The sequence below is a fragment of the Ranitomeya imitator genome, chromosome 1 (assembly GCF_032444005.1).
Source record: "Ranitomeya imitator isolate aRanImi1 chromosome 1, aRanImi1.pri, whole genome shotgun sequence".
Taxonomy (NCBI): Eukaryota; Metazoa; Chordata; class Amphibia; order Anura; family Dendrobatidae; genus Ranitomeya; species Ranitomeya imitator.
Window position 1 is genome coordinate 476,513,573 of NC_091282.1, and position 14,413 is coordinate 476,527,985.

General features: G+C 49.9%; 1 protein-coding gene across 2 annotated transcripts in view; it reads right to left on the reverse strand.

The window, feature by feature from the left end:
- The window catches only part of IFT74 (intraflagellar transport 74), a 206,541-nt gene extending 192,802 nt beyond the window's left edge, over window positions 1-13,739 (reverse strand). Inside the window, exons 1-4 of one of the 2 annotated variants that reach the window (XM_069765381.1) lie at window positions 13,656-13,739; window positions 2,903-3,035; window positions 1,913-2,048; window positions 954-1,002 (exon numbers count right to left, since the gene is read on the reverse strand). In XM_069765381.1, coding sequence (XP_069621482.1) covers window positions 954-1,002; window positions 1,913-2,048; window positions 2,903-3,035; window positions 13,656-13,672 — 335 coding nt within the window. In that variant the 5' untranslated portion in view covers window positions 13,673-13,739. Of the gene's footprint in view, window positions 1-953; window positions 1,003-1,912; window positions 2,049-2,902; window positions 3,036-13,608 lie in introns of both variants that reach the window. The other variant, XM_069765391.1, reaches the window with a different exon arrangement.
- Between the last annotated feature and the right edge of the window lie 674 nt (window positions 13,740-14,413).

The following is a 14,413-nucleotide window of genomic DNA, read 5'->3' on the forward strand; positions in this document are numbered from 1 at the left end:
CCTGAAGGCTGCGGCTGTAAAGGCCTGGCAAAGCATTAAGAAGGAGGAAACCCAGCGTTTGGTGATGTCCATGGGTTCCAGACTTAAGGCAGTGATTGCCTCCAAAGGATTTGCAACAAAATATTGAAAATAAAAATATTTTGTTTGGGTTATGTTTATTTGTCCAATTACTTTTGACCTCCTAAAATGTGGAGTGTTTGTAAAGAAATGTGTACAATTCCTACATTTTCTATCAGATATTTTTGTTCAACCCTTCAAATTAAACGTTACAATCTGCACTTGAATTCTGTTGTAGAGGTTTCATTTCAAATCCAATGTGGTGGCATGCAGAGCCCAACTCGCGAAAATTGTGTCACTGTCCAAATATTTCTGGCCCTAACTGTATACCAACCTGATGAACTCTACACTACTCATGTATGACCACCTGGTGCAGTTTTTATAAAGGTTGCAATTTGAGATACTTTCTGTCACACAGACCCCTCAAAGTCACTTCAAATATGAAGTGGTCCCTAAATAAAATAGTTTTGTAAATTTTGTTGGAAAAATGAGAAATTACTGTTCAACTTTTAACCTTTATATCTTCCTAACAAAAAAAATTATCAGAACCAGTGGGATCTGTTGAAGCATTCCAGAGTTACCTCAAAGTGTCAGTGGTCAGAATTGTAAAATCTGGCCTGGTGTGAAGGTGAAAACAGGCTGGGGGGCGTGAAGGAGTTAAAGGGGTTGTGCAGCACCTCCCCCTTCCTCCCAATATGCCATGAGGCATGGAGAGATGCTTCTGCACTCCAAGTGGGACAGATGCTGAGGCAATAGCCCAAAGCTATTATATTAATCACAACTTGCATGATACTGCCAAGCACTGGCAACTGTCCTGCCTGGCATGCAGAAAGATCTCTCAGATCAGGCGGGCATTACCACGATTGATATGGGATTTTAAAAAAACCTTTACGTACCTGAGTAGTCCAAGGAAGTAAGATTTGTCCAGAATCTGTCTCTGTGGACCTGAAATAGTAATGATGAATTATGAAAACTATAAGGTTAGCTTAGTCCACTTCAGGGTATTTTTTTCACCAATAACGTATGCTCCCTTTAGTAAAATACCGGTGGTGGTCTACTTTTCCTGGCACCGCACCGGTCCCTATCCACCATCTTGTGACTGCAGTTGTGACTGACAGAAGTCACTACTAACGGTTCCGGTCTCTCTTATTGTAAGTATGTTGAAGTCTCCTTCGGATTCTCAGACTTACATTGAGACGTGACTTCTGGTCTGTCTAGCAAACACTGGAGCGATCTAGCCAGTCACAACAGCAGTCATTGGGTGCAGAAGAAGACTGGAGCAGCACTGGGAATAGCAGATACCAGTGAGTGGTAAGGATTTCACAGGCAACACATTACTGATACCTATCTGCTGGTGAAATACATAAAACAATTGTACCAGAACATTATAAAATGGAGCAAAAACGCACCACTCATTAAAGTTGTGTTCTCATATTATCACCTGGTTAGCCGATTGCTGGTGGCCTGGCTGCTGGAACCTCCACAGATCCCAAAAATGCCCTGTTAGAATGATGGCCACAGATGCATGCCTCCATTCATCATTTATTCCACCTTGGGGGTCACTGGGGATGAATGCTCAGTTGTGCGTAAATGACTTTCCAAGATGAATAAACCTCCAACTCCCCCGCGTCTCCAGCGCTGATTGTCTCCCACAGGGAGACATGTTATGCTGGCATGTGACTACTCAGTGATTAGCTCATGAGGGATGAAGCACAGGAATGGGACCACCAGAACGTCAGTTTGATTTTCCATCATTTTTTATCTTTAGCTTTCATTAAGTGCTAATCTTCTAGGAAAATCATGACTACAATTAACCCTATTCAAAAAAATGTTACAATTCATTTGTGGTTTTTACCTTTCATCCCAGTTTTCATTCCGCTAAGGCCCTGCTGAGTGACGGGCCGGTCAGCTACTTTTATTTGAGCTGAGAGGACTCCGCTCGCTGCAGGAGGCCCACCACGGGTCCCAGGTCTGGCAGTGCCAGGTGGCATCTACAAGGAGAGAAGAAGAATGACTACTCTGTGTTTCTTAATAAGGATGAGGAAAACGACACTAAACATTAAATGCTTCATTCATACCGGTATATACTGTAGATCATCACATCGTCCCATGCTACCAATAACACGATGCAGGGTGGGGACAGCACCATCGTAGTAACAAGCTTTCTGTTCCCATCAGCCATTGATGGCCTGTAAACAGGCCAGGTTTAAGGTTCAATGTATATTAACATCAGAGATCAGCCCATCTATGTGGACCATTAGGTGGCAGAAATCTTCACTGCTTTATCTGCAGTGATGGCAAAACTAAGCTTTCCTCATCTAATGACAATGGGGGTCAACAGGACTTGGTATGCTGGATTTCAACGTTGTCACGGACGGTAAATGGTTGACATAAGTTGACTGTTAGTGGCTTATTCCCCTATCCCCAACAGGAGGAGTAGCTGGCCACATTACTCTCAAGTTTGGAAGGTATCCTCTATCCAAAGTATAGGTTATAGAGTCCCGATCAATGGGCGTCTGACTACAGGGACCATCATCAATCCCAAGAATTGGGTCTCATGTGAATGGAGTGGTGGTCAATGATGTGTCCTGCTGCTCTATTCATTGTTGTGACGGTGAACGGTTCTCGGGATTAGTGGGGTCCAGAACATTAGGAAGTTATTTCCTATCGTTTGGTTACTGAATACCTTCCAGACTTGACAATACCCCCTTAAGTCATGCCTACTTTAATAAACATAGCCTCTTCTGACCCTCCAGTTGACCATGGGAAGACAAGGACTACTGCTTTTACTTATTCCTGAATCTCCTTTCCCTGTAGTAAGGCCTGCTTCCCACTACGGACTCACCGATGTTGTAAGCCTACTTGCTGTGGGAGGAGCTCGGATTCCACTTGGCGGTCTGTTTGGAATGGGCCCAATGCCCGCCCTTGATATGGGACGAGCTGATGGAGGCCTCTGGTTGCTTGCCATGTTAACTGTTCTGCAGAGAGAATATTTAGAAGACAAAGCTTTACGGAAAATAAGGTGGACTGCTGCTCTACCACTTCAATGGCTGGAATTTCAGCTCTTCATCAATTTACCCCAAAAAAGCCCAAGAGATTAATTTTACAGAAAATTCTACAAGGTCCAAGGATCACTGCTGCCACCAACACATGGGTTTAAATATGGAATGGCGGTTTTAGGCTATGTTCCCACGATGAGCTTTTGGTGGGTTTTTGACGCTGCATATTTTTGTTCCATCCAAAACGCATCGTACAGTTCCAGCAAAGTGGATGGGATTTCTAGAAATCTGCTGCTCACTGAGCTTCTTTTCAGTGCCGCGTAAACTGAGCTGCGGCGCGAGTTTGACTTCCACAACATGACAATTCCTTTTGCGGGTATGCTGAGTTTTATGTGCGGACTTTCCCCATAGACTTACATTAGATGCCGATATTCCGCAGGTAAAAAATGCACATGCATCAAAAAGGCATCAAAGCCTTACAATGAAGCATCAAAAACAAAGCGTTATGTAGCTTCAACACGGATGTTAAAAAAAACACACAAGAAAGGCAAAAAACCCCTGCTAGTAACCTAGCCTAAATAATAAGTGAGAACAAGGAAAAAAGATATGCACAAACTAGGGGCCTCATAAAAATGGACAATAGTTTACTCAACAATGTGTCTACATGTGAAAAGTGCAGATAAAGTGCAAGTGCTGAGTAATATCTAAATGCAACTGGTAATGTACAGCAAATGACAAAAGATCAACTATCTGATCAGAAACCAACCAAAGAATATGGTATGAGAAAAGTGAACAAAATACTGTCAAGAATGGTAAAAATAATGCATTAGAGAACCAAGGCCCCATGTGCAAGGATAAGCCAAAGTGTGGATCGAATAATCCATCAAGACATGTGAGCTCATAAAAAGCCTATGTCCATGATTAGGGTAAAGAGGAGATGGAACCTCACGCGTATCGCCACAGAGCAGCTTCCTCAGGGGTAATAGGATATACAGCCACATATTGCCAGTAAATATACCAAATACATTAATAAAAAAAAATAGTTACCAGATAGCAAAATCAGGAGCAGATGGTGTCGGCATCGCAGCGTGCAGGAAGTAGCTTGGTTTGCAGCACTCGCGTTACTTCTTAAACGCTGCTCCTCATTTTGCTAGGTGGTATCTATTTTTTTTATTACTGTATTTGGTATAGACTAGTTGAAGCGTGTGAAATTTTCGCACACTGGTTGTCGGGGTCGCAGGCAATTTCAGGAAAATCAAGCTGGTCAAATGTTAATGTATTTAATGAGATGATGAACACAGAGAGGTATTTATATACCGTATGTAGATTGGCAATACAATAAATTGGTTTGATAAGTAGAGGCTAAAAAAATGTCTTGAGGTTGTGGTGCCACCTGCAGGTTATTGTTTTTTTCTTGAAGACACAAAAGAGCACAGCGAGGTCAAAAATACTCTGTTGTAAAAAAGTCACAGTAAGTAAGCAAGTGCTAGTCAAAAAATGAAAAAAATACAGGGTACTAAGTTAATACTTTTTTTTGCAAAAAAATGTATATTAAGCTGCTCCACCAATCACCAAGGTATACCCATATAGAGCAGTCCTATCTAATGTATATAATCCCTATCTGATGTATTTAAAACCTGATCATCTGTATAGTACCTGTATAAGCAAGTTTCAGAGAGAAAATATCCATGTGGACATACAGGATGGAACAGCTTACATGCAAATGACCCACAGAGGAGTGGTGGACAAAGTAGAGATTATATACATTAGATAGGACTGCTCTATTATGGGTATACCTTGACGATTGGTGGAGCAGCTTAATATACATTTTTTTGCAAAAAAACGTATTAACTAAATACCCTGTATTTTTTTTCATTTTTTGACTAGCACTTGCTTATTTACTGTGACTTTTTTTTACAACAGAGTATTTTTGACTTCACTGTGCGCTTTTGTGTCTTCAAGTTTCTTGGTGGTGTGAACAGGTTTCTACAGACTTTTTCACTGTGCAAGTAGCCCATGTGTTATTGTTTTTTCTGCAGGTTTCTGAAAATGAATGTTTGAACTGTATTTATTGATCAAATCGTGAATGTGTGGTTTTTTTGTGTCTTATCTTGCTGAAGGGGGCAAGTTTACGTTTCAAATGGTGTATTATTAGTGTGTGTGAGGCGAAGTAATCACTGAAAAAGCAGTGCATGTGTACAAATGTGTTTGCATATGTGACTCACCTGCAGTGAAGTGTGCAATCCTCGAATTTGCCTGAATTAGGCTGGGCAAGTACTTTGGCAGCTGGAAAGACCCCAAGGCAAATGCCACCTGCAGGTAGTTTGACCTTTGAAATGGTTTATCATTTGTGTGTGTCGGTGGAGTATAAACGGAGCAAGTATGCAATTGAATAGGCAGTGCATGTTTACAAATGTGTTTGCATATGTGACTCACCTGCAGTGAAGTGTGCAATCCTCCAATGTGCCTGAAATCGGCTGGGCAAGGAGTTCGGCAAGCTGGAAAGGCCCCAAGGCAAATGTAAGGATTTGTCTGTGATGTCTGTATGCAGCTTTGTGGTAGTATGCTTTGGGGTAGTGTGGTGCCACCTGCAGATCAATTTCCTTACTGCAGGTTTATGAAAATTAATGTTTAATGTGTATTTTGTGATCACATCAAGGATGTGTGGTTTGGTTGGCTATTTTCTTGCTGAAGAGGGCAAGTTTACCTTTCAAAAGGTGCATCATTTACGTGTGTGTGCAGTATGAACGGAGATACAAAGTAATCACCGAAAAAGAATGTTTAGAATTAATATAGAAGGATACTTGCCACATGTGTTTGTGGCGATAAGTGTACATTACCAGCTGCAGCAAGATATTACTCAGCACTTGCACTTTATTTGCACTTTTCCTATGTGGACACATTGTTGACTATTTTTCTTTATCTCCTGACATTACATATCATGCAATTTTTTCACATTTGACTTTGTGAGTGTATCAACTATATATGATCCATTATTTGGGAATTTTGCAGTCTCATACTGGTTAGCCCTGTGTTAGTTAGGGTATATCAAGACTCCATAAAGGGTCGATTGGTTTTTTTCATGTGACCTGGTTTGGCATTTTAATTTACTTGTTGCTTGTATATATACTGTAGTAATAAAAGTATTGCCCATTTTTGTGAGACCCCCCCCCGTTTGTGCATATTTTTCCTTGTTCTCACTCATGCATTGGGTTGATCTTCTTCTTCTATAGTGGTGGTGCCGCCTTAATTCTTGTCCTAACTTAGATAATAGGAGCAGAAATTCTGCAACATTAAAAACTCTCTAAAAGCTCAACCTGGGAACGTAGCCTGAAAGGGGTTGTCCAGTCAAAATCGATATGTTTGCAGTCACTCTGCAGACTTATGCATCGCCACATGCAGTGTACGTTGCGTGGATTTCTGAGCAGGGACCTGAGGTTATATATGCGTTATACATACTGCTGGCTAGTGGGCGCAGACTAAGGAGCAAAGCCACACCTTGTGGTCGGACACAACCACTGGCCGGCCGCGGCTCAATACAAGTGTATACAGCGAGACCACGCCCACTGCCCTGGAGTATGTATAACTCATACGTACCCTCCAGTCCGACTCAGAAACCGGCGAATCCCTGCAGTGCACAGTGCTTGTGCTGGGGGGGATTCATAAGTCTGCAGTCACTATGTAACTGCAGACTATCGGTTTAAGACAAACCCTTTAAGGGTATCGTTCAGGGTTAGAAAAAGGTGTCTGCTTATTTTTCTCCAAAAACAGCGACACTCTTGACCATAGGTTGTATCTGATATTAAGAGGGGCCACACACAGCATCGGGGGTCAGTAATAGGGGCCGAACATAGTATAGGGGGTCAGTAATAGGGGCCGCACACAGTATAGGGGGTCAGTAATAGGGGCCGCACACAGTATAGGGGGTCAGTAATAGGGGCCGCACACAGTATCGGGGGTCAGTAATAGGGGCCGCACACAGTATCGGGGGTCAGTAATAGGGGCCGCACACAGCATCGGGGGTCAGTAATGGGGGCCGCACACAGCATCGGGGGTCAGTAATAGGGGCCGCACACAGTATAGGGGGTCAGTAATAGGGGCCGCACACAGTATCGGGGGTCAGTAATAGGGGCCGCACACAGTATTGGGGTCAGTAATAGGGGCCGCACACAGCATCGGGGGTCAGTAATAGGGGCCGCACACAGTATCGGGGGTCAGTAATAGGGGCCGCACACAGTATCGGGGGTCAGTAATAGGGGCCGCACACAGTATCGGGGGTCAGTAATAGGGGCCGCACACAGTATCGGGGGTCAGTAATAGGGGCCGCACACAGTATCGGGGGTCAGTAATAGGGGCCGCACACAGTATAGGGGTCAGTAATAGGGGCCGCACACAGCATCGGGGGTCAGTAATAGGGGCCGCACACAGTATCGGGGGTCAGTAATAGGGGCCGCACACAGTATCGGGGGTCAGTAATAGGGGCCGCACACAGTATAGGGGGTCAGTAATAGGGGCCGCACACAGTATCGGGGTCAGTAATAGGGGCCGCACACAGCATCGGGGGTCAGTAATAGGGGCCGCACACAGCATCGGGGGTCAGTAATAGATGCCGCACACAGTATAGGGGGTCAGTAATAGGGGATGCACAAAGTATCGGGGGTCAGTAATAGGGGCCGCACACAGTATCAGGGGTCAGTAATAGGGGCCGCACACAGTATAGGGGTCAGTAATAGGGGCCGCACACAGCATCGGGGGTCAGTAATAGGGGCCGCACACAGCATCGGGGGTCAGTAATAGGGGCCGCACACAGCATCGGGGGTCAGTAATAATGGCCGCACACAGTATCAGGGGTCAGTAATAGGGGCCGCACACAGCATCGGGGGTCAGTAATGGGGGCCGCACACAGTATCGGGGGTCAGTAATAGGGGCCGCACACAGTATAGGGGGTCAGTAATAGGGGATGCACACAGTATCGGGGGTCAGTAATAGGGGCCGCACACAGTATCGGGGGTCAGTAATAGGGGCCGCACACAGTATCGGGGGTCAGTAATAGGGGCCGCACACAGTATAGGGGGTCAGTAATAGGGGATGCACACAGTATCGGGGGTCAGTAATAGGGGCCGCACACAGTATCGGGGGTCAGTAATAGGAGCCGCACACAGTATCTGGGGTCAGTAATAGGAGCCGCACACAGTATAGGAGGTCAGTAATAGGGGATGCACACAGTATCGGGGGTCAGTAATAGGGGCCGCACACAGTATAGGAGGTCAGTAATAGGGGATGCACACAGTATCGGGGGTCAGTAATAGGGGCCGCACACAGTATAGGAGGTCAGTAATAGGGGATGCACACAGTATCGGGGGTCAGTAATAGGGGCCGAACACAGTATAGGGGGTCAGTAATAGAGGCCGCACACAGTATAGGAGGTCAGTAATAGGGGATGCACACAGTATAGGAGGTCAGTAATAGGGGATGCACACAGTATCGGGGGTCAGTAATAGGGGCCGCACACAGTATAGGGGGTCAGTAATAGGGGCCGCACACAGTATAGGAGGTCAGTAATAGGGGATGCACACAGTATCGGGGGTCAGTAATAGGGGCCGCACACAGTATAGGAGGTCAGTAATAGGGGATGCACACAGTATCGGGGGTCAGTAATAGGGGCCGCACACAGCATCGGGGGTCAGTAATAGGGGCCGCACACAGTATCGGGGGTCAGTAATAGGAGCCGCACACAGTATAGGAGGTCAGTAATAGGGGATGCACACAGTATCGGGGGTCAGTAATAGGGGCCGCACACAGTATAGGAGGTCAGTAATAGGGGATGCACACAGTATCGGGGGTCAGTAATAGGGGCCGCACACAGTATAGGAGGTCAGTAATAGGGGATGCACACAGTATCGGGGGTCAGTAATAGGGGCCGAACACAGTATAGGGGGTCAGTAATAGAGGCCGCACACAGTATAGGAGGTCAGTAATAGGGGATGCACACAGTATAGGAGGTCAGTAATAGGGGATGCACACAGTATCGGGGGTCAGTAATAGGGGCCGCACACAGTATAGGGGGTCAGTAATAGGGGCCGCACACAGTATAGGAGGTCAGTAATAGGGGATGCACACAGTATAGGGGGTCAGTAATAGGGGCCGCACACAGTATAGGAGGTCAGTAATAGGGGATGCACACAGTATCGGGGGTCAGTAATAGGGGCCGCACACAGTATAGGAGGTCAGTAATAGGGGATGCACACAGTATCGGGGGTCAGTAATAGGGGCCGCACACAGCATCGGGGGTCAGTAAAAGGGGCCGCACACAGTATCGGGGGTCAGTAATAGGGGCCGCACACAGTATCGGGGGTCAGTAATAGGGGCCACACACAGCATCGGGGGTCAGTAATAGGGGATGCACACAGTATCGGGGGTCAGTAATAGGGGCCGCACACAGTATCGGGGGTCAGTAATAGGGGCCGCACACAGTATAGGAGGTCAGTAATAGGGGATGCACACAGTATCGGGGGTCAGTAATAGGGGCCGCACACAGTATCGGGGGTCAGTAATAGGGGCCGCACACAGTATAGGAGGTCAGTAATAGGGGCCGCACACAGCATCGGGGGTCAGTAATAGGGGCCGCACACAGCATCGGGGGTCAGTAATAGGGGCCGCACACAGTATCGAAGGTCAGTAATAGGGGCCGCACACAGTATAGGAGGTCAGTAATAGGGGCCGCACACAGCATCGGGGGTCAGTAATAGGGGCCGCACACAGTATCGGGGGTCAGTAATAGGGGCCGCACACAGTATAGGAGGTCAGTAATAGGGGCCGCACACAGCATCGGGGGTCAGTAATAGGGGCCGCACACAGTATCGAAGGTCAGTAATAGGGGCCGCACACAGTATAGGAGGTCAGTAATAGGGGCCGCACACAGTATAGGAGGTCAGTAATAGTGGCCGCACACAGTATAGGGGGTCAGTAATAGGGGCCGCACACAGTATCGGGGGTCAGTAATATGGGCCGCACACAGTATAGGGGGTCACTAATAGGGGCCGCACACAGTATAGGAGGTCAGTAATAGGGGATGCACACAGTATCGGGGGTCAGTAATATGGGCCGCACACAGTATAGGGGGTCACTAATAGGGGCCGCACACAGTATAGGAGGTCAGTAATAGGGGATGCACACAGTATCGGGGGTCAGTAATAGAGGATGCACAAAGTATAGGGGGTCAGTAATAGGGGCCGCACACAGTATCGGGGGTCAGTAATAGGAGCCGCACACAGTATCGGGGGTCAGTAATAGGGGCCGCACACAGTATAGGGGGTCAGTAATAGGGGCCGCACACAGTATAGGAGGTCAGTAATAGGGGCCGCACACAGTATAGGGGGTCAGTAATAGGGGCCGCACACAGTATCGGGGGTCAGTAATAGGGGCCGCACACAGTATAGGGGGTCAGTAATAGGGGCCGCACACAGTATAGGGGGTCAGTAATAGGGGCCGCACACAGTATAGGGGGTCAGTAATAGGGGCCGCACACAGTATAGGGGGTCAGTAATAGGGGCCGCACACAGTATCGGGGGTCAGTAATAGGGGCCGCACACAGTATAGGGGGTCAGTAATAGGGGCCGCACACAGTATCGGGGGTCAGTAATAGGGGCCGCACACAGTATCGGGGGTCAGTAATAGGGGCCGCACACAGTATCGGGGGTCAGTAATAGGGGCAGCACACAGTATAGGGGGTCAGTAATAGGGGCCGCACACAGTATAGGAGGTCAGTAATAGGGGCCGCACACAGTATCGGGGGTCAGTAATAGGGGCCGCACACAGTATCGGGGTCAGTAATAGGGGCCGCACACAGTATCGGGGTCAGTAATAGGGGCCGCACACAGTATCGGGGTCAGTAATAGGGGCCGCACACAGTATCGGGGTCAGTAATAGGGGCCGCACACAGTATCGGGGGTCAGTAATAGGGGCCGCACACAGTATCGGGGTCAGTAATAGGGGCCGCACACAGTATAGGGGGTCAGTAATAGGGGCCGCACACAGTATCGGGGGTCAGTAATAGGGGCCGCACACAGTATCGGGGGTCAGTAATAGGAGCCGCACACAGTATCGGGGGTCAGTAATAGGGGCCGCACACAGTATAGGGGGTCAGTAATAGGGGCCGCACACAGTATAGGAGGTCAGTAATAGGGGCCGCACACAGTATCGGGGGTCAGTAATAGGGGCCGCACACAGCATCGGGGGTCAGTAATAGGGGCCGCACACAGTATAGGAGGTCAGTAATAGGGGCCGCACACAGTATCGGGGTCAGTAATAGGGGCCGCACACAGTATCGGGGTCAGTAATAGGGGCCGCACACAGTATAGGGGTCAGTAATAGGGGCCGCACACAGTATAGGGGTCAGTAATAGGGGCCGCACACAGTATCGGGGTCAGTAATAGGGGCCGCACACAGTATAGGGGTCAGTAATATGGGCCGCACACAGTATAGGAGGTCAGTAATAGGGGCCGCACACAGTATCGGGGGTCAGTAATAGGGGCCGCACACAGTATCGGGGGTCAGTAATATGGGCCGCACACAGTATCGGGGGTCAGTAATAGGGGCCGCACACAGTATCGGGGGTCAGTAATATGGGCCGCACACAGTATCGGGGGTCAGTAATAGGGGCCGCACACAGTATCGGGGGTCAGTAATAGGGGCCGCACACAGTATCGGGGGTCAGTAATAGGGGCCGCACACAGTATCGGGGGTCAGTAATGGGGGCCGCACACAGTATCGGGGGTCAGTAATATGGGCCGCACACAGTATCGGGGGTCAGTAATAGGGGCCGCACACAGTATCGGGGGTCAGTAATAGGGGCCGCACACAGTATCGGGGGTCAGTAATAGGGGCCGCACACAGTATCGGGGGTCAGTAATGGGGGCCGCACACAGTATCGGGGGTCAGTAATAGGGGCCGCACACAGTATCGGGGGTCAGTAATGGGGGCCGCACACAGTATCGGGGTCAGTAATAGGGGCCGCACACAGTATCGGGGGTCAGTAATGGGGGCCGCACACAGTATCGGGGGTCAGTAATGGGGGCCGCACACAGTATCGGGGGTCAGTAATGGGGGCCGCACACAGTATCGGGGGTCAGTAATGGGGGCCGCACACAGTATCGGGGGTCAGTAATAGGGGCCGCACACAGTATCGGGGGTCAGTAATGGGGGCCGCACACAGTATCGGGGGTCAGTAATGGGGGCCGCACACAGTATCGGGGGTCAGTAATGGGGGCCGCACACAGTATCGGGGGTCAGTAATAGGGGCCGCACACAGTATCGGGGGTCAGTAATGGGGGCCGCACACAGTATCGGGGGTCAGTAATAGGGGCCGCACACAGGATCGGGGGTCAGTAATGGGGGCCGCACACAGTATCGGGGGTCAGTAATAGGGGCCGCACACAGTATAGGGGGTCAGTAATGGGGGCCGCACACAGTATCGGGGGTCAGTAATGGGGGCCGCACACAGTATCGGGGTCAGTAATAGGGGCCGCACACAGTATCGGGGGTCAGTAATAGGGGCCGCACACAGTATCGGGGGTCAGTAATAGGGGCCGCACACAGTATCGGGGGTCAGTAATAGGGGCCGCACACAGTATCGGGGGTCAGTAATAGGGGATGCACACAGTATCGGGGGTCAGTAATAGGGGATGCACACAGTATAGGGGGTCAGTAATAGGGGCCGCACACAGTATCGGGGGTCAGTAATAGGGGATGCACACAGTATAGGGGGTCAGTAATAGGGGCCGCACACAGTATCGGGGGTCAGTAATAGGGGATGCACACAGTATCGGGGGTCAGTAATAGGGGCCGCACACAGTATCGGGGGTCAGTAATAGGGGATGCACACAGTATAGGGGGTCAGTAATAGGGGCCGCACACAGTATCGGGGGTCAGTAATAGGGGATGCACACAGTATAGGGGGTCAGTAATAGGGGCCGCACACAGTATAGGAGGTCAGTAGTAGGGGCCGCACACAGTATAGGAGGTCAGTAATAGGGGCAGCACACAGTATAGGGGGTCAGTAATAGGGGCCGCACACAGTATCGGGGGTCAGTAATAGGGGATGCACACAGTATAGGGGGTCAGTAATAGGGGCCGCACACAGTATAGGAGGTCAGTAGTAGGGGCCGCACACAGTATAGGAGGTCAGTAATAGGGGCCGCACACAGTATAGGAGGTCAGTAATGGGGGCCGCACACAGTATCGGGGTCAGTAATGGGGGCCGCACACAGTATCGGGGTCAGTAATGGGGGCCGCACACAGTATCGGGGTCAGTAATGGGGGCCGCACACAGTATCGGGGTCAGTAATAGGGGCCGCACACAGTATAGGGGGTCAGTAATGGGGGCCGCACACAGTATCGGGGTCAGTAATAGGGGCCGCACACAGTAACCCCGCCAGGTTCTAGCACTCTCGGTAATCCCAGTCCCGGAGCCCCAGCACACGGTGTCCACCAGCCTCACATGTGCACCGTGTACGCTCCGGACCCCGAGTCACGGCACGGCGGGGGCACTCACCCTGGACACGGGCACACAACAAGCCTAGCAGTGGACACCACTCACACCTTCGCTTCTCGCTCATCCGTGGTCTCCTAGCAACCGAATCACAGTGAACACTCAGCTACCGGCGGAAGCTACCGAAGTCTCGCGAGAAGTGTTACCTGCTGTCATGTGACTCAGGGTCCTTCAGGCAGAACGGAGTGACATTAGTGTGTGCATCCATTATGTGTGTAGCTGTGTACATGGTACGTGCTGTGGTGGGACCCTCCGCAGTCTGCACCGTACAGTCACCACACGCTCACCTCCGCCACACCCCTTCATATTTCAGATGTTCATTAGTAGGAATAACCCTATAAGGCCATTCTCCATTACTGTGGAAGTGTTGCAGGGGTGGGTAGTAGTGGACAGCCCCTCGGGGGTGGGTGGCTAGTAGTAAACAGTCCCTCGGGGGTGGGTAGTAGTGGACAGCCCCTTGGGGTGGGTAGTAGTGGACAGCCCCTCGGGGTGGGTAATAGTAGACAGCCCCTCGGGGGTGGGTGGGTAGTAGTGGACAGCACCTCTGGGGTGGATGGGTAGTAGTGGACAGCCCCTCGGGGGTGGGTAGTAGTGGACAGCCCCTCTGGGGTGGGTGGTAGTGGACAGCCCCTCGAGGGTGGGTAGTAGTGGACAGCCCCTCGAGGGTGGGTAGTAGTGGACAGCCCCTCGTGGGTGGGTAGTAGTGGACAGCCCCTCGGGGGTGGGTAGTAGTGGACAGCCCCTCGGGGGTGGGTAGTAGTGGACAGCCCCTCGGGGGTGGGTGAGTAGTAGTGGACAGCCCCTCAGG